Here is a 27236-nt window from a genome sequence, read left to right as displayed (position 1 = left end):
AGAGAGAGAGAGAGAGTTCTCCAAAATTCTGAAAATATAACAAGCCACAGCAAGGAACTCACGCATAAATTGAGAGAGAGAGAGAGAGAGAGAGAGAGAGAGAGAGAGAGAGAGAGAGAGAGAGAGAGGTTATCTTATGAATCGTTTCATCCTGGTGTATTGAGAATTACCTCGACGAGGCTTTCTAACTTCCAATTATCTGATGGCATACATTCTGACAAAGCTCTGACAACTTCCATACCTCGCTCTCTCTCTCTCCTCTCTATGGCCTCGTATAACATGAGTGCTCACTGCACCTCGGAAACTGTACCATGAAAACTGTTAAGCCTCGTCGAGGTAATCCGCACTCCCTTGGAGTGAAAGTATTCTTAAGATATTCTCCCAACAGCAGTCGGCTAACGACTCCGTACTTATCAAAAGCATCCTATATTTTCAATAAAACGAAACTTTTAACGTTACTTTCTATGTCCGGCCAGTGTATCGAAAGCACATACACATACACATACACAAACACAACATATACATAAAAACACAAACACACACTGCCATTCAGACTGAATTTCAACATGGCCGCAAGAAAACTCTACGGGGTTTACCCACCCTTTCTTAGGGGATACCTGTGCTCGTTCCACCTTTCCGGGAGAGAGAGAGAGAGAGAGAGAGAGAGAGAGAGAGAGAGAGAGAGAGAGAGGATCTTCTCCTCAAGTTAACATCAAGAGCTCTTCGTATTTTTGTCCACCTCACAAACGCTGTGTGTGTGTGTGTGAGAGAGTTACAATACACCTTTCCTGGGCAAGACACGGACCCCATTATTATATATAAACATGATCACTGCTGACAAGGATGAAAAAAAAATGGATAAAATAACAGATAAAAACAATAGTTAAAATAATGGACCTAAGAAGGGTAACCCTTTTTAAAAATGAAATAACAGCTTTTCTATGGAGACGCTTTCAATTTCTTTTGAGGTTAGGCGGCGTTTCTCTCTCTCTCTCTCTCTCTCTCTCTCTCTCTCTCTCTCTCTCTCTCTCTCTCTCTCTCTCTCTCTCTAGTAAGCTCTGGACTGGATTAAGAACACGGCTGCCAGTCCGCGTTAACTTCCGTACATTTTCGTTGCGATATTGATCAAACCATTTTAAAATCTAACAATATAACAATGAAATAAATAATGAGTACAATATAAAAACTAGCAAGCACATTATATATATATATATATACATATATATAATATAAAATATATATCATATATATATATATATATATATATATATACATATATATATATATATATATATATATATATATATATATATATATATTTATATATATATATATATATATATATATATATATATATATATATATATATATATATATATAATATACATATACACGCACACAATCAGATACGGAAACAATAACGCCAAAAAGACAATCGCTGGAATCACTCTCCCGTAAAGAGTGAGAGAGAGAGAGAGAGAAGAATACGAAGACTCTCCCGAGACGACATGAATACGCCGGGGAATTTCTTCTTCCAGAAAGAAACCTTCGAGAAAACCTTAAGTACAAGACTACATCCTCCTCCTAACCCCCCAACCCCTTTTTCCCTCCCCTACATCCCATCCCCCCTTCCTCAAGGCTCCCTCCTAAGGCGTGGCACAACACCGTTTTTAAAGCTGCGGGTCTTAGCAGAATCTCCCTCTTCGGAGGAAATGGGTCTTTCGGTAGTTTTTTAATGTGTTTCGTGGGAGGTTTTGTAGAAATACCGATAGAGAACAGTACTTCAATTATTCAAATAAGATCTCGTTTTTGCAGTGTTTAAATAGGCGAAATTACGACAAACTGGAGAGAGACAGGTGGACAATTTTTCAGTTTTTTGTCACCATTTTCGGCCTATTTGTACATAGATATATATATATATATATATATATATATATATATATATATATATATATATATATATATATATATATATATTATATATATGATTACTCTGGCACGTACCTCGTATATCACTCATTACAACTAGGGAATAATAAGACTCGGTGTATATCCTGACCGGTTTCGGCTTCAGTTCCAAGTCATTAACGACTGACTGACAAATATCGGTAGGAATTCACAATGTATATGGTACGGGTACAGAAAAAACATACACACCAGATATATAATTATATATGTGTGAGTATGTATACATACTTTTCTTAATTCAAAATTCCGTGTTTCTTTCTGATATAAATGAAATGAAGACAAACAAAATAGTTTTATCTACGTATAGATTAATCTTCATTGAATTCAAAATGGTCATGAATTGTAATATAAAACAATATCTATTTAAAAGCCAGCTCTTGAGAATGAGGGTAACAGCCACAATAGATAAACAAAACTTGTCTGTAACCGACAATCACGTTTTCTTTAACGCCTTTCCAAGGGTAACTAGTACGTTCTCCATAAAAACAAGCGGTAACTATGACCTTTTAATTTTAATACCCACGTTTTTCGTCAATTTCTTCGTCTTCCAAGTTTTCCGTTGTTCTAAATAATTCATTCTATTTGACTCTTTGGTTTGCGTGGCCAGTGAAACCCACGAAGAAAGGTATTTCAGTAGAATTCTAAACAGTCTTAAATCTTCTCTCTAAGCCACCAAGAGAAGCATTGAAAACGAGCAAGATTGCTTGCAGCGAAGGCTTCAACAGAATAGACTGCTTGCACGTCAGAAGGGAGAGGAAACAAGGGTATCACATCAATTATTAAGATAAACAACATTTATCTAAACAAACATTATACGGCAAAAGCTTAGGCAAAGCTGAACAAAATAACATGAATCCGGGATACCAGAGTTCAACGTAATTCCTCCGAGGTGCATAGAATAGAATAGAATATAGAATTTAGGCCAGAGGCCAAGCGCTGGGACCTATAAGGTCATTCCGCGCTGGAAGGGGAAACAAAGTAAAGAAGGTTTGAAAGGTGTAACAAGGAGAAAACCTCACATTTGTTAGAAGACGGTTAAGGAAAGTACGATGGAAGAAAGAAATGAAAGGGGTTGTAGGGAAGCTACAAAGAACGTTAAATAACGCCTACACCTCACCGCATGAGGTGCACTGACGACATTATCCCCCTATGGGATCCAAGGCGTATTTAAGATGCCCAAAATCAGTCAAAAACTTAACAATACATTCTTGTGAACCTTTTGCAAGCTGCCGCCTGGCAAGGTACCGATATATTAGCTCTGTGTGAAGCTCTGTCCAGATGCAAAAAGTTCCTGTTCTCAGAGATGGAAAGGAATCTTCTACAAGCATACTAATGGGACGCGAGGTACCTTCAGAATGCAAATGATTACGCTGGTGCCGATACAAAGTACTAATGTCGTTACTTAAGGAAAATCTCTCTCTCTCTCTCTCTCTCTCTCTCTCTCTATCTATATATATATATATATATATATATATATATATATATATATATATATATATATATATATATATATATATATATATATACACAGAGAGAGAGAGAGAGAGAGAGAGAGAGAGAGAGAGAGAGAGAGAGAGAGATCTTCAACCAATCACCGGAAATTCCTTTCTGACAACCATCGATGTGTGTGTGGGGGGTTCGTGCGCTAATATCTTACAAACACGCCTTCCTATGTGTCATTATCACACGTGTTCTCTCTGTTAGTCATTATCCCCCGCTAATACTCTTCCTTAATTAATACTTAACGGAGTGACGCAATGTTAATCTCTACAGCTAAGCTAAACACCCAGGCAGGCGAAGGGGAGGGGTTGGCTCTTACTGTGCGCCACTCTCGAGGAGACTTTGCGTCACACTTCACTTCTAGGCGAGTTGCTTGCGCCCTCTTAACATTTCTTGGCTGTTCAACTTCTTTAACTGAACCCTGACCTTATTTCTACCTCTCTTTCTGGAGGAAATTTTTTGGTTAAAGGAATGGAGTGTCGGCTAATTTTCCCTTTTTCATTTATGCGATTAGAAATATAAACAAACATTATATACTCAGATATATATATATATATTAAAATAAATAAAATATAAACAAACATTATATATATATATATATATATATATATATATATATATATACTCTACACATAAAATAGCAATAATTTGAAAGACAAAGAGGAAAATACCTTAAAAAAGACTTTCCCTTTTAACCAGACTTCTAAAATAATTCCCTACAAGACTAAATTCCGAATCCAAAGCTTTCAATTCTCTAACTTAAAACCAACACCTTAAACTTAAATCACTCACTCTACCTTCACAGACCACTAGTGGCCCAATCCCAGCCCGGCTGGTTGTCTGACATACCTGTGAAAGAAAAAGAGGAATTTATTAATCAAACAGTTAAAGAACCTTTACAAGAGCAATATTATATTTGTTATTTATATTAAAATACGTAAATGCTAATTAAGAATACGTCTCAGAGGCTGGTAGGTTGTAATTTAAGATTCTACAGCATAAAAGCCCATGCGTGAATAAGGAGGGAGTTGATTATTTAATAATAAAAGAGGTCTCCACTTCCTTAGAGAAACATAATCCTGCAAATACGTCAACATTACATTATCTAAAGTCTTCATCACAACGGAAACACAAAACGAACATTTTCTCAGCACTTTCTATGACAGATAGTTTACCCTTTGACACCTGAGAGAGAGAGAGAGAGAGAGAGAGAGAGAGAGAGAGAGAGAGAGAGAGAGAGAGAGAGAGAGAGAGAGAGAGAACTTATTCACATTTCTAATTCGTATACTGCTGTGTACATCTGAATGACAAGAGAGTATAAGGTAGTATATTCGAATGAACAACAGAGAATCAGCTGACAATAACAGGTAGGTTCTCAAAATGCTATCTGGCAACCTCAAGCGAGACCAGGCTAATGAATGGAACAGGTACTACAAAGCAATGACCATGTACTATGGTGATGTTCCTCCCATCTCTCTCAAAGTGCCTTTTCAGTCTTCTCTCGAGAGGAGGAGACTCTCTCTCTCTCTCTCTCTCTCTCTCTCTCTCTCTCTCTCTCTCTCTCTCTCTCTCTCTCTCTCTCTCTCTCTCTCATCATCAGTAATTCCTCTGGACATTAACATCACCATCACGACTTGGCACCTCAAGTGTGAGAGAATGGGCAGGGACAACCTTTTGAAGTTTGTAAGCAGCTATAAGATGTAAGGGTTGATTTTCAAGTGTGCTTTGTACAGACTTTTTAAAATAATATTATATGTGTTGACCTACATGTATATAACTACAATAAGCTACTGGAGGAGCTGTAAGATGTAAGGGTTGATTTTCAAGTATATTTTATACATAATTAAAAAAATCTATGTATTTTAACCACATGTATATAACTATAATAAGCTGATGTAGAATTGTTTTTCATATCTTTATTGAATTACAAAAAAATTATGTTTTAACAGGTTATAGACACAATTTTCAAAATAATATCTCATGTGGTTGTATTGTATCTACATAAATAAAACTACAATAAGTTACTGTAGAATCAAAGATTTCACTGAAACCTACAAGTTATACGAACAATTTTCAAAATTATATCTCATGTGTTGTAACTATATGTACACAACTGTAGAATTACAGATTTTATTGGCACCTACTGGTTACACCAATAAAAATACAAAAAATATATCTATTTCATTAGGAATGATATTCCGATGCAACGGCTTTTTCTAAAGTTCACAGTCAATACACAGCATTCAAATATAATAATAATAATAATAATAATAATAATAATAATAATAATAATAATAATAATAATAATAAAAACAATTTCAATAATAATAATAATAACAACAAACAAATACAAAATGAAACTTTCAGGTTACAACAATACAAATACAAAATAATCTGAAGCGTTTGAAATGATATTTCACTGAAAAGACCTTTAAATACAATAACAAACAAAGAAAAACAAACAACTTTCGAATCATTTCACCAAAAATGAAAGGGTGAAAGTGCCCCTATATGACAGTTGGGGGTTGGGGGTAGCAGGAGGAGGGGGGGGGAATAGGGATGGTGTCTGCTGGGTATATCTTGACAGAGGGGTGAGGAGGGGGGGAGAGAGGCCCCCGTTCTGCATTGGTAACCCCGCACAATAGCTAAGAAACCCTTGCGTGCCCGCGCGAGCGCACAAACAAACCCCCACCTGTATTCTTCGCGTTGTGTCTAGGTAATGTACTGTACGTCATGTCTCGGATTACTTTCACGTTAGATATTCATCTATCTAAACTTAATCTTTCATCTTTAGAATGACCCAATCCTGTCTATTGTCTAGTTATCTACTTATCCAGAGAGAGAGAGAGAGAGAGAGAGAGAGAGAGAGAGAGAGAGAGAGAGAGAGAGAGAGAGAGAGAGAGAGCAACTCTGTGCCTGTTACAAATACTACACTTTTCAAGAGATTACCATACATTAACTGAATATTGGTTCCGCCCCTCCGAAAGGTGAATGATTACCTACCTCGTCGAGGCTCTGAGAGAGAGAGAGAGAGAGAGAGAGAGAGAGAGAGAGAGAGAGAGGGTAAAAGGAGGCAGATCAAAGCGAGGTCACTCGGAACTGAGAGATGACAAACTATTTCAACAATGTCTTGAGCTGACCGAGGGAGCTTTCAACCGTGTCACGAGAGAGAGAGAGAGAGAGAGAGAGAGAGAGAGAGAGAGAGAGAGAGAGAGAGAGGTATATACTATACTTTTGGGCCACATCATAATGCAACAAAATCTTTTAACTTAGGAATAAATCCTCGCACTTATACATTCATAATCAAACTTCATCAATATCAATGCGGCTCAATTAAGGGGTATGTAGTACTTTATACTTTTTCTATTCCTTATCAAAATACCCAAAATTTATCCTAGAGTGAACTAGTAGAAGCAAAAAACTCTCAGTAGTAGTAGTAGTTTAACTGCAACTATGCTTCATATTACTTAAAACTATAATCAGCAGTATTAAAATTATAACAGAACTATTATCATTAGTATTACTAGGGCATAAGGATCATCAGTAGAAGCAGTAATAACAGTCTAGGAAATAGTTTATAATAACTAATAGGACAAGCAATGCTGCATGTTAGAGAAGAACATAGAATTTAGGCCACCATCCAAGCGCAGGGACCTATGAGGTCATTCAGCGCTGGAAAGGAAATTGACAGTAAAAGGTCTGGAAAGTGTAACAGGAGGAAAACCTCGCAGTTGCACTATGAATCAACTGTCAGGAGAGGTGGAAAGTAAAATAAGATGGCAGAGAAAATATGAACGGAGGTACAGTAAAACGAATGAAAGGGGTTGCAGCTAGGGGCCGAAGGAAGGGACGCTGCAAAGAACATTAAGTAACGCCTACAGTGCACCGCATGAGGCGCACTGACGGCACTACCTATGGGGGCAATGCTGCATGTTGACGCTGGCATTGGAAAAAGAATCTCAATTATAACACTACGCTTTTGGTATCAGCAAGATCAAGTACGAACTCTCTTAGTAGCAAAAGCCAGCAGCCGAGGGAGTACTGTTAATAGTATTAGAAGTAGTATATACTACTAGTAGTATTAGTTTACTATTTTCCAAACTATTTCCTCTCACCTGTCACGCCTCCATGGACCGGTAACGGTTGACTTCACATCTCCAAAAACATTCATTTACTAAAGCTTCCCTCTCTCCCCCTTCCCCCCTTAGGGGCTTGCTTTACACCCCTTCCCCCCCTCAACACCCCATTACAGCCCCTCTCATTATCTGGATACGGCTGGCTAAATTCAAGCATGGTATATATACACACACCATGAAATCTTAAAAAAAAAAAAAAAAATTAAACGCGGAGCTACATAGTAATGGTTTCGAGATTAGAAATGAAAGCTGGGAATGGGGTAATGTTCTCAAGACGAATTCGGCTTTGCAAAACGTAATTATGGGTTCAAGGCTTAAATTTACAAATTTACACTTCGTACCTTGGTTGTACGTTTTCGAAATATAAATTTAATGTTGTGAAATACATTTATGTTTTCACGATATACTCTGCGCAAGGTATTTATGTTTCAAAAATATAAATTCCGCTTTGAAAAATGCATTATGCTTTCAAGATATAAATTCAACTTTGAGAAATGCATTGTTTCCAAGATATACCTTCAAATTTATAAAATACATTATGTTTTCAAGATATATATACATTCAACTTTGTAAAACGCGTAATGTTTTCAAAACATCAATTCAATTTTGTAAAATGCATTATTTTTCCAAGCTATAAATTCAACCTTATAAAATGCATTCTGTTTTCAAGATACAACTAATTCAAATTTGTAAAATTAATTATGTATTCAAGATATCTACTCAACTGTGTAAAAATGCATTACGTTTCCAAGCTATAACAAATTCAACTTTGTAAAATGCATTATGTATTCAGGATATAAATTCAACTTTCTAAAATCCACAATATTTTCAATACATAAATTCAACTTTGCAAAATGCATTATGTTTTCAAGCTATAACAAATTCATGCACTGCGTATTCAAGATATAAATTAAACCTTGCAAAATGCACTGTTTTCAATATACAAATTCACCTCTGTATTCGGTTATTCTAGACAGATTTTGTAAAATATATTGAATTTCCTAGCTATAAATGCCAGTCTGCAAAATGCATTCTTTCCAAGATAAAAATACCTTTGTGCTTTCAAGATATATGATCCACTTTTGTGATATGCACGGATGAATTCAAGAAAAAATTCTAAAATGCATTTCTGTTTTAACGATATACAATCAATTTTGTAATTTGCATTCATGTTTTCAGAATATGAATTCAACTCTGTAAAATGCGATTAGGATTCTACCGTGTAAAACATTTTTCCTAAATATCATATATTAAACTGACAACTAATAAGTGTCAAAATGATTAAGCTAAAAACTAAAAGCCACTTAATTCTAAATAAAAGTAAAGTCAAAAAGAAACAAGATAAAGGAAAAAACTTGATGGAAAATACATTAATGATAATAATAATAACCTTGAACTAAAATTAACCTGATGGTGTAATATCAAGGGAACACTATAAAAGTACTACCTTTCACTTGTATGATCAAGCGTGCGTAACACGCCCAAAGGTTACGTGCCTGTTACGCCCACGGGGTACTGCCGAAAGAAAGCCCCTAGGTCGGTGGATTCGGAGAGAGAGAGAGAGAGAGAGAGAGAGAGAGAGAGAGAGAGAGAGAGAGAGAGAGAGAGAGAGAGAGAGAGAGAGAGCATAATTGAAAAAAATCATGCATTTCCAATTGTGAATTCTTCATCATTCTTTTGAATCATTATGATTTGAATCGTTATGATTTATATATATATATATATATATATATATATATATATATATATATATTTTAAATTCCCGATATATCCGATTCCCATTCCAGTTCCCTTCGGGGTTATTCCTGCCAGTCCTCCATTACCCACCCCACCAAAAAAAAGTCCAGAGAACTCGTTAAGCTGTAATTTAGTCTCCCCGATTCCAAAATATCTGATTCCTATTCCAGTAACTTTCGCCAAAGTTATTTGAACTTTGAATTCCCAAGCTATACGATTCCCATTCCAGGGGCTTTCCTGCCAACCTCACTTAGTTTGGGGGTGAAGTATTATTATTATTATTATTATTATTATTATTATTATTATTATTATTATTATTATTATTCGAGAACCATTTCAGCCGCTTTTGGATTAAAACATTATTATTATATACAACCAAGTGATGCGATATATATTATTATTATTATTATTATTATTATTATTATTCAGGCATTCATAGTAAGTCTCACACTCAATGAATAACTGACCTGCTGAATAAACATTATAGAACTGACGGCCACATATTTAAGGGGAAAAAAAATATTGAAATAAATATAGCCACACAAAGTCGCTGGCAATATTGTTCCTCATAAGTAATTCGAACCAAAATTCATGAGAGAAATATGTCAAGGATAGAATAGATAAAGACCAAGCGCTGGGAACGATGGGGTCATTCAGTGCTGATAGGGAAATTGACACTAAGGAGAGGGTTAAGGAAAAGTCAGATGGAAGAAAGAGAATATGAACGGAGGTACAGTAAAAGGAATGAAAGAGGTTGCAGCTATGAGATGTGGCAAAGAGAATTAACAAATATACAAAAAGCCAGTAAATACAAAAGCAATCCAGATATTTTGTTTAGGTTTTTTTCCTAAAAACTTTATTTTCATCTTTTCATTTATGAAGAATCAAAGAGAAAAATTATTTTCATTACTTTTCCACAAAAGTATTAGTTTTGTTAAAGGTTGATAATTCAGGAAAAACTATATTTGTTAGCATATAAGAAACATAAAACGTTACATAAAAATATAAATGAAATAAGTTTATCAGACATTTAAATTTCGAAACTTTTAAAATATATTTCAAAAGACAAATATCTAGCATACTAAAAAAAATTAATTTATCTGCATATATAAAAACATATATAACTTTCCGTAAAAATATATCTGAAATAAACATAAAACATTTAACTTTCAAAACTGTTTAAACATCTTTTAAAGAGTAAAATCTAACATCTTAAAAATTATACCCCTCTAGATCCTTTTTCGGGTCACAAGCTAGCTAAGGAGGGAAAGGTAACCACCTGACGAGAGAGAGAGAGAGAGAGAGAGAGAGAGAGAGAGAGAGAGAGAGAGAGAGAGAGAGAGAGAGAGAGAGATTAAGCATACCAACATGCCCTCTGGTTAAGAACACTCCAATTTTTCCCAAAGAGAACTAGTTGTTGAAATACCGAAGCCCACATGACTATAACTTATGAAAAAGGTTGTTAAATAAACTAATTTTGCTTTTTACTTTTAACTCTGAGAAGCAGGTGGAGTCATTTTCTTAACGACTCTAACCTTTGTATATTTGTCGGTTTTATGGTCTCGAAAACAAGTTATTTATATTTACACACAGTTAGTTATTAGCTTTAAGCAGGCATGGTTAGATGAGAAGTTTGGGTAATAATGATGGAACGGTAATAGTGACGTGTACCTATTAAGACGACTTTCAAATATCAATATACTGTACATATCGAGGAGACAAAGCTAACTCTCTCTCTCTCTCTCGCTCTAACCATGTGTGTGTGTTAAGTTCCATAAAAATACTAGCTACTTTTCTATAATAACTCTTTACTGTAAAACTTGTAACTCAGAATGAATAAAAAATTTTCTATAAAATATTTCAAATAACTTCATATATATATAATGAATAAAAATAAAATTTCTTACACTGAATTGAATGAATGCACAAATTTATTTCTCCCCAAACACATTTATTTCCAAAATGAAAACAAGAACTAACTTTTATGAAAAAAAAAAAAACCAGTCATTATTTATTCTTAACATTCGCCCGGAAATGGCAAATTTTCTAAACTCCACCCATTTAAGGAATGTTAAAAATCCGCAAAATGACTAACGTTCTGACAATCAACTCTTGGATGTAATATTTAAAACAAGTAAAATACGCGCCAAAGTTTCTTCGGCGCAATCGAGTTTTTGTACAGACGCTACAGTATAATCAAGGCCACCGAAAACAGACCTATCTTCCGGTGGTCTCGATATAATGCTCTATGAGCCGCGGCACATGAAACTTTAACCACGGCCCGGTGGTGGCCTATATCGTTGCCAGAAGCACGATTATGGCTAACTTAACCTTGAATAAAATAAAAACTACTGAGGCTAGAGGGCTGCAATTTGGTATGTTTGATGATTGGAAGGTGGATGCTCAACATACCAATTTTCAGCCCTCTGGCCTCAGTAGTTTTTAAGATCTGAGGGCGGACAGAAAAAAGTGCGGACAAATTAAGGTGTGGACGGATAGACAAAGCCGGCAAAATAGTTTTCCTTCACAGAAAACTAAAACCAAATTTCATAAAATTCGCTACAACAGAGGATGTTGCAACTGGATCTTCGGAAGTTCAAGCGAAGATGCAATGCATTACTACCCTAAGATAATTTAACTTGTATTTTCATAATTTACTTAAATTTGTATCTATTTATTTATTAATTTGGTAATTTATCTGTTTTTGTAATAAATGATCTCCCATTTCTGCATTTCCTATCACTTTCTGTTATTTCTTTCGAATGAACACCTTAATATTCTTTGGAAGCTTGAATTTTAAGTCAGTGGCCCCTGTGGTGGGCTTGTTCCATATGAATAGGGTTCATCTTCTGAATAATAATAATAATAATAATAATAATAATAATAATAATAATAATAATAATAATAATAACAATAATAATAATCAATAATCCATTTCAACAAGTGGTGTTCTATCACCAATATTTTCTGGAAAGGCATCAGAAATATACGTCACAATAAAACTGACATTCACCTGTTGATAAATATTCTTAAGCTCTTTCCTTACCATAAGAAGTTCTCATACTGACAAACTAAAGTCTTTCTAAACCACTCCCAATCCACCACTGCCATTACTTGACCCGAAATGACCTTGGAACCTTGATAAATATATTATAATATAATCGCCAAATAATGAGGTTGACACGCCTTTGTATAACCCACCATAAACTGTAATTATACGGCGATAATTATGGAAAAATGGCACTACGCAGGAGACAATATACACTAATATTATCAAACAAATGAGAGCACAGTACAGAAAGGTACAGGGAGAGAAGGGGGTGGTCCGAAATAGGACGAACTAAAAGTGTAGGACTAGAGAGAGAGAGAGAGAGAGAGAGAGAGAGAGAGAGAGAGAGAGAGAGAGAGAGAGAGAGAGAGAGAGAGAGAGAGGAGGGGGTAGGAGGGACCCCTATAATTGTAGTAATATTAAGTGTTTTTAATATTGAAATTATTGTAGCAATATAAATTTCAATATTAATTGTTTTTAATATTGAAATTATTGTAGCAATACAAATTTCAATATTAACTGTTTCTAATATTGAAATTATTATAGCAATATATATTTCAATATTAATTGTTTTTAATATTGAAATTATTATAGCAATACAAATTTAAATATTAAGTGTTTCTAATATTGAAATTATTGTAGCAATAAAAACTTCTCATTGCATAATAGAACCGGGTTAGGGCTTACCAGCATAATACCAAAATTTACCTAAGTGGTGTCATGTAGGTGGTTTGGATTGGCCCAGAGAGAGAGAGAGAGAGAGAGAGAGAGAGAGAGAGAGAGAGAGAGAGAGAGAGAGAGAGAGAGAGAGAGAGGTTTTAGATGAAGGTAGGTACAGAACGTAAACAAGGAATAGTACAACTGGTGATAAATGCGCAATGAAACGAAGACAAAGTTACCAAAGACCACAACTAAATTATATAAATGTAAATCCGATGGAAAATGATGCCACGTATAGATATAATGAAAGAAGAGAAAAAGAAAGCACTCAAAAGATTAATACATTCCTCCTCCGACGTCCAAATAACACAGTCACTGAACCGCATCCGGAACCAGCCTAAACTTTTAACACCTCTTCCTTGGCCCATAGCCCACCCCCTCCACCAAATTTCAGTGAAATCCTTCCACATATATATAAATTTTACATATATATACACAGTATATACATATATATATATATATAGATAGATGGATAGATAGATAGAGAGAGAGAGAGAGAGAGAGATTATGTGGCTTGGTTAGAAGTAAAATCAAACAGGTGAATCCAAAACCTCTGGCCTAACACATTGATGGAGGTAATAAAACTGTTTTTAACTCCTCTACAGAAGGACATTAACACGTGAAAATGAGAACAGGAATAAGGAAACGCTGTCATTAGTATTAATTAGAGGTCATAAAATGAAAATCTGCATGACACTGACGTCATAGTTACTTTGAAGAATGTAACAATACACCTAATAATTTATAATGGTTATGCAATCAGGTGTCCGTGTGACTGTTAGTGTATTTGTTCACAATCAATTTAAATACCTATGGCGAGATTTCTTTGAAATTCTGTAAGGGATGGATTACACACGAAAGATGAATTTAAAAAATTTTAAGATGAATTCAGATTCATTTTTAAACTTGATAAGCTTTCATGGTGACGTGCTAAGTTTAAAAATAGAATATAGTATTTACTAATTAAAAAGTGCAAATGCCTTACTTTTTCTGACTTGCATTACTTTCAATTAAATATATTTCTGTGTTCTTTCCATCTTCCTTGTTGGTATTAGTAGATTATTCTTGTGTCACCGTTTACTCTCTTTATCACACATGGATATTCTTCAATTCTCAATCTTCTGATACCATAGACTTGTCCCACAGGAATAATTAGTCCGTCTTCAAAAATAACATTCCGTTATGACTTAGTGCATTATTACACCTCCCACCCATCCCATCCTAAAGAAGACATTTGTAACAGATGATAATATACGACACTAAGGCACAGGAAGGGTGTGGGGGAGTGGGGGTGGGGGGGGGGTTACGGTATCCTAAAACACATTCCAAGGAACCTCTGGACCACATCTGTGCTATCGCTTACGTTCTCTCTGTCACTGTCTCTGTCTTCTTCTTCTGTAGTATGTCTCTAATCTTCTATCTCTCTATTCCTTCAAAATCATCGAAAGTCATCATTTGTCATTCATTTCTTGGGATGTCTCGCTCTCATCGCTCTTCCTGTCTCTTACATCGTTAAGCGTTTCATCTCTCTGTCTTTCAAAACAGCGTTATTTTGAAATACTTCTCTCTCTTTCATACCTGGCTTTTATTATTCGTTGTTTAGCAATCAACCCCCTCTCTGTGAATGTCACTTTAAGTATGAAGTCAATTCTCTCTCTCTCTCTCCGTGGTATTACTTTCGTTTCTGTGTCAGGACTTGAAAAAGCCTTCCATCTCTCTCTCTCTCTCTCTCTCTCTCTCTCTCTCTCTCTCTCTCTCTCTTAAGAACTAAGAAGCGAAAAATGCTCCACCCACATTCCATGATGTATACAATTGTACTGCCTGTACACAGGAATCAACAACTAACCCAGCAATGTCACGGTAGAGTTGCTTGTGAATAATAAGAATGACTTATAAACTTGAGCCTTGTTGACTCACCACACACACACACACACACACACACACACACACACACACACACACACATATATAATATATATTCATATTTAAGGAAATTTATATTATCACGTAAATGCATTCAAGGTCTAGTTGGTTTCCTGTAATTGAGACAATTACCGGACGAAAACGGACTAAGGTGAGTGAAGCTGAACTAGATATGTATTGTAGTGACACAGGTAATGCATTGGAACTTTCATTCCCAAATCATGTAGTTACCGTTTCACTAATAGGAAGATTAATATAAACATACAGTATTTTCTCTCACTGTCACTATTATAATTCTGAATTACTGTCATCAACTGAGTATTATAATTATAATAATAACAATCATTATTACTGTATTCCCAACACAAAATTTATATATATATATATATATATATATATATATATATATATATATATATATATATATAATTATAGTTGTTTTAAACAGAAGCAGGTAGAGACTTCCAATGTTTATAAGAAACACACATAACATCTCGCCAAACAGATCAAGTTAAGAACAACACTTCTGCACAGAGAGAGAGAGAGAGAGAGAGAGAGAGAGAGAGAGAGAGAGAGAGAGAGAGAGAGAGAGAGAAGTGACACCAACCTGCGAAGTGTTAAGTGGTCGACCCATAATTGCTAAACAACTCGCCCTAGGTGTGACGTAAGTGCCCCGGGGGAAATGATGAACTGCACTCGGCTTTATCTTTTTATTACTTCCTTGTTTGGTTACCCATATGCACAGTTGTTATTGCCGCACTCCTATTCCAGGTGGAAACTGCAGGTGTGTGTGTGTGTCTCAGTGACGGGGAGTGACAAGGAGGATTGGGATCGAGGCATGATGGCTCGGTAATCTACATAGGCGTATGAGGAACAAAAAGGTTCGAAAGGTGTGACAGAAGGGAAAACCTTTTTCCAGGTGCACTGTGAATCAACTGTAAGGAGAGGGTGGAAAGTAAACTGGAAGAAAGAATATGAATGGAAGTACAGCAAAGGGAATGAGAGGGGTTGCAGATATAGGGGTCAAAGGAACGCTGCGAAGAACATTAAGTAATGCCTACTGTGCACTGCGTGAGGTGCACTGGTGGCACAACCCCACTAAGGGATGGCTAGTAATCGTAATTATATTCTAATTTCATGTTTGGCCATTCTTCCATTTTTTGTCTATTTTCATCTCAGCCTCGATGAGTTCATCTTATTTTCAATTATTATCTTTCCCATTTTCCTCTTAAGTATTTAAAATGTTCATGTTATAACAGATTTAGTTTTGCAATTTATTATCGCCGAATTTACAGCTATTCCCATTTATTAAAAAAATACTCAGAGTAGCACGAGTCTTGAAATGGAGAAACAAATCCACAGTTATGTATGGGAACAAATATATTTAACAATAAATCTCTACAGAGATCTTTCAGGAATCTGTTTGATTCCCAAATTGAAAACGGGAATCGAACAGATTCCGAAAACTCTGTAGAGATTTATTCTTAAATATATTTGTACCCATACATAACCGTGATTTGTTTCTACCATTCATTCTTAACAGTTTAATCTTAGTATTACTATTGTCTGCTTGAAAGCATTTTTGTCTTTTTACCCTTATTACAGATGGTAAGTTCAATTAGGTTTATCTGTCTCCTTTACTAAAATTACCTGGTTAATGCTGAATAGATTGTCAAGAGTTTTCTTTATTTATTTTTTTTTTCCGATACGGTTCAAGGAACACAGATTGTATTGTAGTGTGGCTCCGATTGTAGTTTGAATACCGATTTATTTTTTTTTTAACTGTTATTTTTACTGAGGTACATTCTAAAGAAAACATACGCTTATTTGACTATACTAATCGCCTCACCCGGGTTTTCAACCTTTCTTAGTCAATTCTGGTTTGTATTTTAATTTCATTTACAGTCTCTACATTTTTTACCATTTTTATTATTATTATTATTATTATTATTATTATTATTATTATTATTATTATTATTATTCAGTAGATGAAACCTATTCATATGGGACAAGCCAACAGGGGCCACTGACTTTAAATTCAAGCTTCCAAAGAATATTAAGGTGTTCATTAGGAAGAAGTAAGAGAAATATTATTATTACTATTATTACTCAAAAGATGAACCCTATTCATATGGAACAAACCCACCACAGGGGCCACTGTCTTGAAATTTAAGCTTCCAAAAAGTATGATATTAATTAGAAAGAAGTAACAAGAGGCAATGGGAAATACAGAAAGAAAGAAGAGGTCACTTAGTAAATGAGAAATATGAAAAAATTAGATGAAAATATAAGTAAATGATTAAAATACAAGGCCACTTGTATTAGGGTAGTAATGCAAACAAAGATTTGAAAACTTCCATAGGAAAATAACTATACAAATATAAAGCAAATCTTCATTGAGCTTAACTTACAGAAAATGCTAAAAATTTATTCATTAGATTTTGTCACTGAATATCATGAGTAAAATACCTGTCAATGGACCTCCTGGGCGTCTTGGGTGAACTGGTAGCGAGGGGACACTCGGCAGCGCCTTCAGAAGCAATTCTGACGCACCTATTCTCGCACACAGATGCAGAACTCTGATGCACGAGAGAAGATGCACGTGAATGCACGTGAACGCCGTGCACCGTGGCTGAAGCGTCTTCCCCGAGAGAAGGCGTACGCAGGTGCTGAGGCGGCGTTTTGATCTGGTCGTAGAAGTGGGACGCCACTGCAGTGTCAAAGCTGGACGATCCGACAAAGGGGTCGTTGGCATAGGTCACTGTTGTCCCTCTATCTTCTACAGCAGGAACAGGTGGGTTCTGAGGCCAGAATTTTCTGTGATCCAGTCGATCCTGACACTTCAGAGAGGACACGCAGGACTGGGAGGCAGTGTGGCGTAAGGGCTTGTGGCTAAGAGATGGACGAGTTACTGACATGTTGTGGCTGTTGCATGATTCCAAGACATCCGGACCAGAAAAAGACCTGACCAACGCAGGGCGTCTAGTCACATCTGGGGTCTGATCATCTGTGGCCCAGTTCGTCACGTGACAAGACGGGCTGACTTTGGTCATGGTTACAGATGCACTAACAGCCGTTCGCGTTTTGCCACCTTCTTCCAAGCTTTTCAGGGCCTGTAAGATCGAGACTCTCCACTCAGGTTCGTCCGACGACTCCTTGTTATTGATTTCTCTTAACACGTTGAGACGAGTCTCTTCGCCCGGGTGGTTGGCATTCTCATTTTCACTTTCCGATTCCGATATATAAAACTTCGGGGGTCTCTTTGGAGGGCTGGGACTAGAGCGCAGGTTGCCATGTAGGGATGAATGGTTGAAGCCATGGCCGTGCAGATAACCTCGACTGAATCTAGGGGACCTGTGTAATGGCTGTTTGACTTGATAACCAACATTCTGAGGAGGATTACTTCTTGATGGCTGAGTGACACACGGCCCATCAAACGTAGCTATGAGCTTGTGTACAGAACTTGGTCGACAGGTATCATTGTCATAACTTCCAAATTTATTCTGCTTTGGAATACTTGGGCCACATCCTGGACACATACACCTTGCAATTTCTGTTATTTTAGTGTGATTTGATCCGCGAGGTATGACGGAACTGGACAGAAATTTTTTAACACAATCATAATTTTGATGTGATGTGATCGTTCTACATGGAACAGAGGAAAGTTTACTTGTTTTTGGCATTACATCATCGGGGTAAATTTGTCCATACATGGGATTATCTGCAAACATGTCTGGTATATCAGTGCTCCTCTCACAACCGCTCATTTCCACAGCTAAGTCTGACTGTGCTTTTGAGTGCCAGAATGAATTCCCAATTGGACCATCTTTCTCATACAGTGGATGGCACAGACTGCCAATGTTATCAGAAGCACTCCTCTGCAGAGGTGCATGGGGCCCAGGTGTAAACCAAGGTCTTGAGTAACCTTGGCATTTTGTGGATGCATCTGATATGTCAGAATTACAGTGTGCCTGATTTTCACCCCTGAAGTGATCACCAGATGAGAAATCTTCACAGCTAGACGACGACCTCAAGTTCTCTTTAATCCGTTTAAGACGAAGCTTTTCCCAAAGGATCACCTGAAAGTCATCATCCAAGTACACTCCAGGAACCTTAGGCTGTTCTGCAATCTCTCTCATTGTGACATAAGTATCACTATTATACTCAGTTTCCCTGGATTTGTGAGGCTTGCAAAAGAGAGATTCGTGAATGGGATCTGATGGGGTACATAATGGTGCAGGGTCAGGGTCTGGCATAATTAAAACAGGATCAGACCCAACTCTTCTGTGTCTTGTCAGAGGTGCCTTCATAACAGCACTGGGGTTCTTGTTAGCAGCTGCTAAGCGTAGCCTCGCAGCTTCTGTAAATTCATATATCTTTGTCACTTCACCAAATCGCACATGGCGGGGAGGCTGAGATTTCATAATGTCATCTGCCTTGTCAGCTGTTTCCTGCTGGACTACTTTCTCAGCGCTGGGAAGAGTTGTACAGATATTCTCTTTCTTACCTTCCAACGCCATGAATTTTTCTCTTCCTTCTCTCACAACTTCCCTACGAAAGCTCTCCAGTGAAACCTTGCCATTCTTTTCTTCTTTGACGTTTTCATCTTCACTACCTTCTTCCAATGACAATCTTCTATTTCTTTCTTCGAACATCTCAAGCCCTTTGTCCCTAATTGGTGGTTTTGTTAGATTTTCATTTTTATTTGCTGATAAAACTCTGCTTTTCAGAGGTTGGTTGACTGCTGTTGAATGACAAATCTGCTCCTGAATCTTGCTGACCTGTAAGGTCTGTCCAACTTCACCTGTCCTTTGATTTGGGTGTTTCATTATACCTTTCTTAGCAACAGGCTGCCTTCTATTGACTGTCCGAAATGAGTTGCGTCGGAGAGTACCCCTCCTACTTGATCCCATAACTTTTTCCTTGCACTCAGGCTTCAGTTGAACTGCATCTTTCCTCTTTGAAAGGTGGCTTAACTCATTTTCATTCAGTAAACCATGCAATATATTCTGTCTTATAAAAGGACCTGGAGAACAACTTCTTACATGACTCACTGGGTGACTGAGAACTTTAGAGTTGATAGAATATCTCCTGCTCCTCTTTGGCTTGGGTGGCGGAATTTTTGATCGCAATGGACAATACCTAGGATTAGGGGGCTTTAGAGACATTTTAAAAGATGTCTTAACTTTCTCTGTCTTTGGAAAGTCTGATTTAATAAGATTCTGGTTTGAGTTTCTCACAGAAAATTTATGGAATTGCTCTACAAATGCATTTCCCAATTTCTCACTGGCATCAATAGATGTTTTGGAATTTGGATTCATCTGGTTTAACATAGATGAAGTGCCAGCTGGGGTTAATGGATCATGTTTTGCCACAAGACTTTTGGATACATGAACAGAGGTTGAAGGTGGATTCAAATAAACAGGTTTGCTTGAAAACACATCAGAGCTCAAATATTTTGAAGAAGGTTTACTCTCAATATGATGATCGTCATAAAAACGATGCAGACGAGGGGGTTTTGGTGGTGGTAGATTGGACTTGGTAATTGACTGAGTTGAGATGGACATACAGTTCGATGATGTTGCACTAAAATCATGGATGAAAGGATTAAATGGACTGTGCGAAGAAGATGCCTCCACAGATTTTGTTGTTGCTGCTTCCACAAGGGATGTAGGACAGCTTACAGTAGCTGACACAGCATAATGTGCCTTAGGCATATCAACACTAGATGACTTAACAGAAGTGGGACGGCTTGGCACACTGGACTCTAAACTGAAAGATCTTGGCACAGGTGTTGGAACATTTCCCTTCACTACACTTCTCTCTTCTGTATTTGATCCAACAGGTACATTATACCTTGAGGGTGGTGGATGACTGGAACTGTGGAAATCACACACATTCTGTTTATATGAGTTGTCAGTGCCTGGTTTGCCATACTGTAACAAATTTTCTGACAGAGGCATTTCATTTTGTTTAGAGCTTTTTGACAAGCAGCCTGGCATCGCTTCAGCACTATTGTCTTTAGAAGCTTGAGTTAAATTATTTCCATGAGACTGAAGAAGTTGTAGCCATGGGACTACACTTGTATTAGAAATCATCTTAGCTATGTAAGCTGGTTGTGATGAAGGTCCAGAAGGAAAGGGATGAGAAGTTGAGTTCTTAGAGACATTGGGTCCAAAGTCATTCTTTGTTAAAAGAGAATGTGGTTGTTTATTTGATACTTGTTCTGTAAACTGATTGGATTCCTTATTCTGTATAGGGTGATTCTGGATTTGGTTGGATTGCTTCACTTCATCTGTCTTTTCAGAAAACGGAGCATGATGTTTGAGCATAGCATGATGCTGTGGTTGACTGCCTTCTTTAATCCAACTGGGTCGAGTACAATTTGAAGAGTTTTGCTGAACAAACTGAGTCGGATATTGACTTGAAAAGGATGATAATGTATTTTGTTCTTGGCTAGGAAAATCCTGCTGTTTCTGACCAGACGAAACTTCACTAGAAATTTGACTTTGCAAAAGTTTCTGCATGGGATAGAATTCTTCAGTCTGAGTTCCTATTTTCGGGTCTTTTCTTACAGGATATATGTTCGACCGATCTTTCAAAATATTTTTGTTCTGTTGAACAAACTGTTCACCATCAACTGCCTTCCCTATCTGATTCAACTGATGTGCATGTTGCTGACCTTGTGACAACAACTGCGGCTCTGGTTCTGCAGCGTTAGCCAGTGCGCGTCTCTTCATCAGAGCTTGGTACAACTGCAACTTCTGTTGCTGGTGTAACTTCAACCGCTGCTGATATTCTTGCTGTCTTTGCTGATCATATAGCTGCGATGTCACAGAGGCTCCAGCACCACGAATAATGTCTTGATACACAGGTCTAAGAGTGGTATCTGAATTTTCTGATTTTGTACTCTTTGGAAGCAGGACAGGACCCTGCCCGCCAGAGGAAGTACCAAGTTTTGTTGATTTCAAACTTGACCTATCTATCGTCTTGTTGCCTGATTTTGACGAAGCTTTCTCTCCATCCAATTCAGATCTTAAATTGGGTTTTGAAGATGGTAAAGGAGGATACCATACAGGTTTGAGAGCAACAGGTTTTGGTGCACTTGGCTTTGTGGCTGACTTCTCCTGAAAGGGAACAGATGATCCAGCGCTTACCTGGGATGTACCAACATGGAAGGTACTCAACTTATTAACTTCCCTGCTAACCGCACTGCTGCTGGTAGGTACAGATACATCTGATTTACTGTGAGTATCCACCTTGGCACCACTTTTGTCATCAGAAAACCTCTTCCAAAGCCACGACTTTATGTCTCTTCTGTCTACATAATCCCTCCATCTTGGTCCATCCCTCCCACCCTCTTTACGGCCATCACTGCTCCACTTCTCCTCTCTGCCATCGCCTATCCCACGATGAAGCTGGGGATTATCTCCATCACCTACAGATCTCCTCCTCCGACCTTCACCGCTGACCCATCCACCAGACTCATCTCCATCGCCCTCGCTTCTCTTGCTCCGTATGGGGCCATCTTCAGCTTCAGAAACACACTGTCTTCCACGACGCGTCATAGTTCCTCCACTTGCACCTCCGCCCTTCAAAATATCCATCATTTTTGCCAAGGCATGTAATTCTGTATTAAACGAGTAATGGAACCGCAAAGTTTACTCTTCCCTGCCCTAGAGGGAGAGGGCTCTAAAAGTGTCACTTATCACAAGCATGAGCTTAAGTTTTTGCATCTATAATACCTTTCCCTTGGTATAATAGTTAGTTTTTCAAGGTTTTCAATTGCGCCGTGCAGGGCACAATTTCAATATAAGGGTTTTCACTGGAAATCATTTCAAAAGCCACACAAAACTTCAAAACCCTTCAAATAAAGTATATTAACTGGTTAAAAAAAAAATCAATCACACCTCAATAGTAATACTGTCTGGCTGACAGTGTATACATCTCTTCATCTGAAAATTAATACAACCAAATCTTTATAAAAATATACAGAGTCTCTCTCTCTCTCTCTACGTATAGTTAAAATACAAATTCACACGTGAGTAGATGTAGAAAATTTTTGAGGTAGATGATGTGACATTGTAAAATACTACGCAAGAACCCCAGGGAAAAGTAAAAATATGTCAAGAGTAAAATTCAACAGCAGACACCAGAGAGAGTAGGTTCTAACAATGAAAAACCTGGTATCACTATCTGAAAAATATGCATACTATGGCCTTATTTAAAACAAATATAACATGGACTTAAATTCATCATAAACACAGGTGTACTCTTGACGGATTTAATTCCTGTTCACTCGTACAGTGCTCCCAAGTTATTAATAGGAAAATTAATTGATGGATAAGATAAAAATGGCTGACATAGTTTAACCAACAGTAATACTTTTTTTTCTTTTCAGTCGTACCTATTCTTCTTTTCTTATGTATTTGTTACTCTCTCCCTTTCCAACCTTCTTTTACCCTTCCCTTACTTAATCAAACTCTTTTCTTTTTTGTTGTTATATCTTCTAATTCTGCTGAATGAGAGACCTAAAACTGTGTGTATCCATAAAATAAAAAAATTATGGTTTCATATCCACAATCTGATCCACAAGAAAATCAAATCAGCTGTTTCCTGGAAAATATTGAATACTAAAAAAATTAACCTTATAAATTCCATTACTCATTAGTCCTCAGAACGTTCTGAGGTATCTAATACTGATTTGGTATCTGGAAATTCATTATTTACACAAAAATGAAATTAAAAATCATTCGTTTTCGAAAAGCCCCCACACACACACACACACAAACACGCGCGCGCGCGCACGAAATCAAGAATAGAATCTCAGAACGTCCTGAGGTAATTATTACTGATTTGGTACAATGCAAACTGGAAATTCATTATTTACACAAAAAATTAAATTAAAAAATCATTCGTTTTCGAAAAGCCCTGCCATCGTGAAGCATTCATCAGTTCCATTCTTACTACATGAATCGTAATCAAACATCTTCCACTGAGATTTAAAAATCATACTACTAATATCATCATTCCTTTCTCCGGATTGCAGTATTTATGTGAATTATGCTGTAAATCACTGATCCTTAATTTAACTAGGTATTTTTAAAATCGACGAAATATGAGTAGTTATATGAAAATCCTTTTGAAAAGGTGTTACAAGATCAATCAGAAATAAAATTTCCTTTAAAACTATATTTTTTACAGAGTCCATCAAAAGGATAAAACGACAAAATTTACGGTTCCTGACAAGGGCATAAATCTAAGATAATATAATGAAAATATGTTTTATATTACAGCCTCATTTGTTCCTGTTGGAGTGTGTAAAGGTGACTCCAGTGTTACGCCTAAGTAGTGATTCATAATCCCATTAATTGATTAAATAAGCTACCGTCGCTATTCTTCCTCTCTCTCTCTCTCCCTCTAAGGTTGATATCGTTCATCCATCCTCTCTCTCTCTCTCTCTCTCTCTCTCTCTCTCTCTCTCTCTCTCTCTCTCTCTCTCTCTCTCTCTCTCTCTCGTCATCTACGTACGCATGTAATCTATCTATCTCTCTATCTATCCAAATATATTTCTAAATGTGTTTGTGTGTGTAATCAAAGGAGCACGCGATTTCACGGTGCAAAGAAAAATGAAATAGAAAGTAAGAATAAGTAAATAGAAAATACATACACACACACACACATCATTCATACATACATACATATATACATGTGTGTGTTACAATGGTAAAAATTAAAACTTGTCTGGCAGACTCTCTCCCTCTCTCTCTCTTTCTGGAAGGCGATAATTTCATGCACCCTACTGTATAAATACATCAATTCCAGCTGAACCCACTTGACCCCAGAACAGACTCTCGTTACAATTTCAACCAGAGATGAAGAACACAAAAGGGCATCGAATCGAGTCTGCTTTTTTGAAAATCACTTGACTTTACTCCGGAGGTTTACAATTTCTCTTGAATACACTTCCCACAGCAGATTTAGTTACTTGTGCCCAAACAGTAACCACTAATCTAAAATGAAATTAACAAGAAACACTCCGAGTGTTCAAAAGTTTGAATATACTTCCATAGCAGATTATTTGTGCCCAAATAGTAACCGATATACTAAAATTACATTAGTAAAACACCACAAACAATATTAAATATTATTACTACTTCTACTATCATTAATAATTATTAACCTGAGGTGATATTCCTGTCGTAGGTTTGGCAGCGATACCCACGACCCTTAATAATACCACGAACATCTTCATCCCATCTCTCTCGCCAATAAAACACGACCTGCTTCAGAAATATTCTCACATAATTAGGAGCTGGAGGAAGTAGTGACGAACGCCAGCTACAAAGAAGTCGCCTAAACAAAAGCTGCGGTTCCCTGTCTCGTTTAATCTTGCAAACATCCCCTTCGACGGTTTGCGTGTCCTGCGTACTACGCTTCAATTTTAATCACTATTCGGCGATACTTTTAAATTGGTCCAGGAATGACTGAGCTAGAATAGACGACAAATTTATTATATTGCATGTATAATTTTCCTATCAGATAGATTTTTTTATATATTAAAAACATCAATACATATTTTCCTTTAATTTGTTTTCCCTAACTGAAATTTTTTTCATCATATTAAAACATCTATATATATTTTTCCAACAAGAATATTTTGTCAAAATATTACATCTATGTATTTTCCTTTAATTTATTTTCCTTACAAAAAGATTTCTCCAAAATATTAAAACCTATATATATTTTCCTTTAATTTATTTCCTTACAAAAAGATTTATTTTTAAACATCAAAACATTTATATATTTCATTTGCATGGCCAATCGTTATGTTCTTGTTGGATTAAGTTCATAAGACGAAAAACATTACCATTATACATTTACTTCGGGAAACTCTGCGTCCTTTTCAAAAACATTATAGTATTTGTTCATATCAATTCACTACTCGACAATATAATACTGGTCAAAAAAGCAACGCAATTCATAAACGAACGGATAAAAACGCTTTATACTTTATCGGCTTTAGTTGCTAAACAACTGCCCGAAATGAAATGTAAATATTAATAAAAACTTGTTTATAATTGTCTTCCTCGCCAGGAAACGTATTCGTAAAAATAAAATATAAAACATCCAAAAGAGACGATATACAAAAAAGTTATAACGCCACGAGGTGGAGAGAGCGAGAGAGAGAGAGATAGAGATTCAAACACCACAGTACTACTGGAATTTGGAAGAGTAGTGACCTCACAATCCCCAAACCAATATAATAATTAAAACTCTCAATACCAAAATAAAAAAAAAACATTGAAAAAACCTCAATTAAAAGATAAAAAAACACACTGAAAAACTCAATTAAAACACTTGAATCGCCACTAAAGAGATCACTTCCACTGAATTTTACATCGTTTGTGGTGATGTCTCACCGCAAATAACTTAAGTTTTTTTTTTTATTTATTTCCATTATCAGTTTTTTTTATTTCCACTATCATTAGGACTTTGGTTTATGGCATCAACGTTCTATCCTTGAGTTTTTTCCTCTGCAGATATACACACACACACACACACACACACACACACACACACACACATATACATATATATATATATATATATATATATATATATATATATATATATATATATATATATATATATATATATATATATATATATATATATATATATATATATATATATGTACAGTGTGAACACTTTCTGCTTATAAGGGATGTCTCCTATATAAAGCTAAACAAGTCACTGACGCAATCATCCCCTTAGCTGCTGATTCAAGGATGAATTCCCGTGCGGAAAACTTCCACAGATTCGGTCGTCAGTCTGTCCTTATAATGCACATACAACAGTTGCTCATTACACTTGAATTCCACACAACTACCTTACATATAGATATATATATATATATATATATATATATATATATATATATATATATATATATATATATATATATGTATACACACACAAAACGTCATAAATGTCCACTTCTCATAGCATTTCCGAATTCCTCTTGAAATCCGCAATTCTAAAAGACACAATATTTCCTCTGAGACGCACAAAGAGAAAGACGGGAAATTTTCCAGTCACAGAGATTCCAAGATCGGCAGAATAATCCTCTGCCTGCCTGTCTCTTTTCTCCGTCTCTCTGTCTATCTCATTCCGTGCACTTCATTACCGACACTAAACGC

General features: G+C 36.4%; 1 protein-coding gene across 10 annotated transcripts in view; it reads right to left on the bottom strand.

Annotated features, from left to right (window-relative positions):
• The window catches only part of Fak (protein tyrosine kinase 2 Fak), an 86961-nt gene extending 64231 nt beyond the window's left edge, over window positions 1-22730 (bottom strand). For 2 of the 10 annotated variants that reach the window (XM_067133369.1, XM_067133371.1), the window contains exon 1: window positions 17503-22717. In XM_067133369.1, the coding sequence (XP_066989470.1) occupies window positions 17503-22643 (5141 nt within the window). In that variant the 5' untranslated portion in view covers window positions 22644-22717. Of the gene's footprint in view, window positions 1-17502 lie in introns of all 10 variants that reach the window. The other 8 variants (XM_067133368.1, XM_067133373.1, XM_067133374.1 and 5 more) reach the window with 8 other exon arrangements.
• Window positions 22731-27236: the final 4506 nt, after the last annotated feature.

The sequence above is a fragment of the Macrobrachium rosenbergii genome, chromosome 33 (genome assembly GCF_040412425.1).
Source record: "Macrobrachium rosenbergii isolate ZJJX-2024 chromosome 33, ASM4041242v1, whole genome shotgun sequence".
Lineage (NCBI taxonomy): Eukaryota > Metazoa > Arthropoda > Malacostraca > Decapoda > Palaemonidae > Macrobrachium > Macrobrachium rosenbergii.
This window is presented reverse-complemented; position numbering and strand designations above follow the sequence as displayed.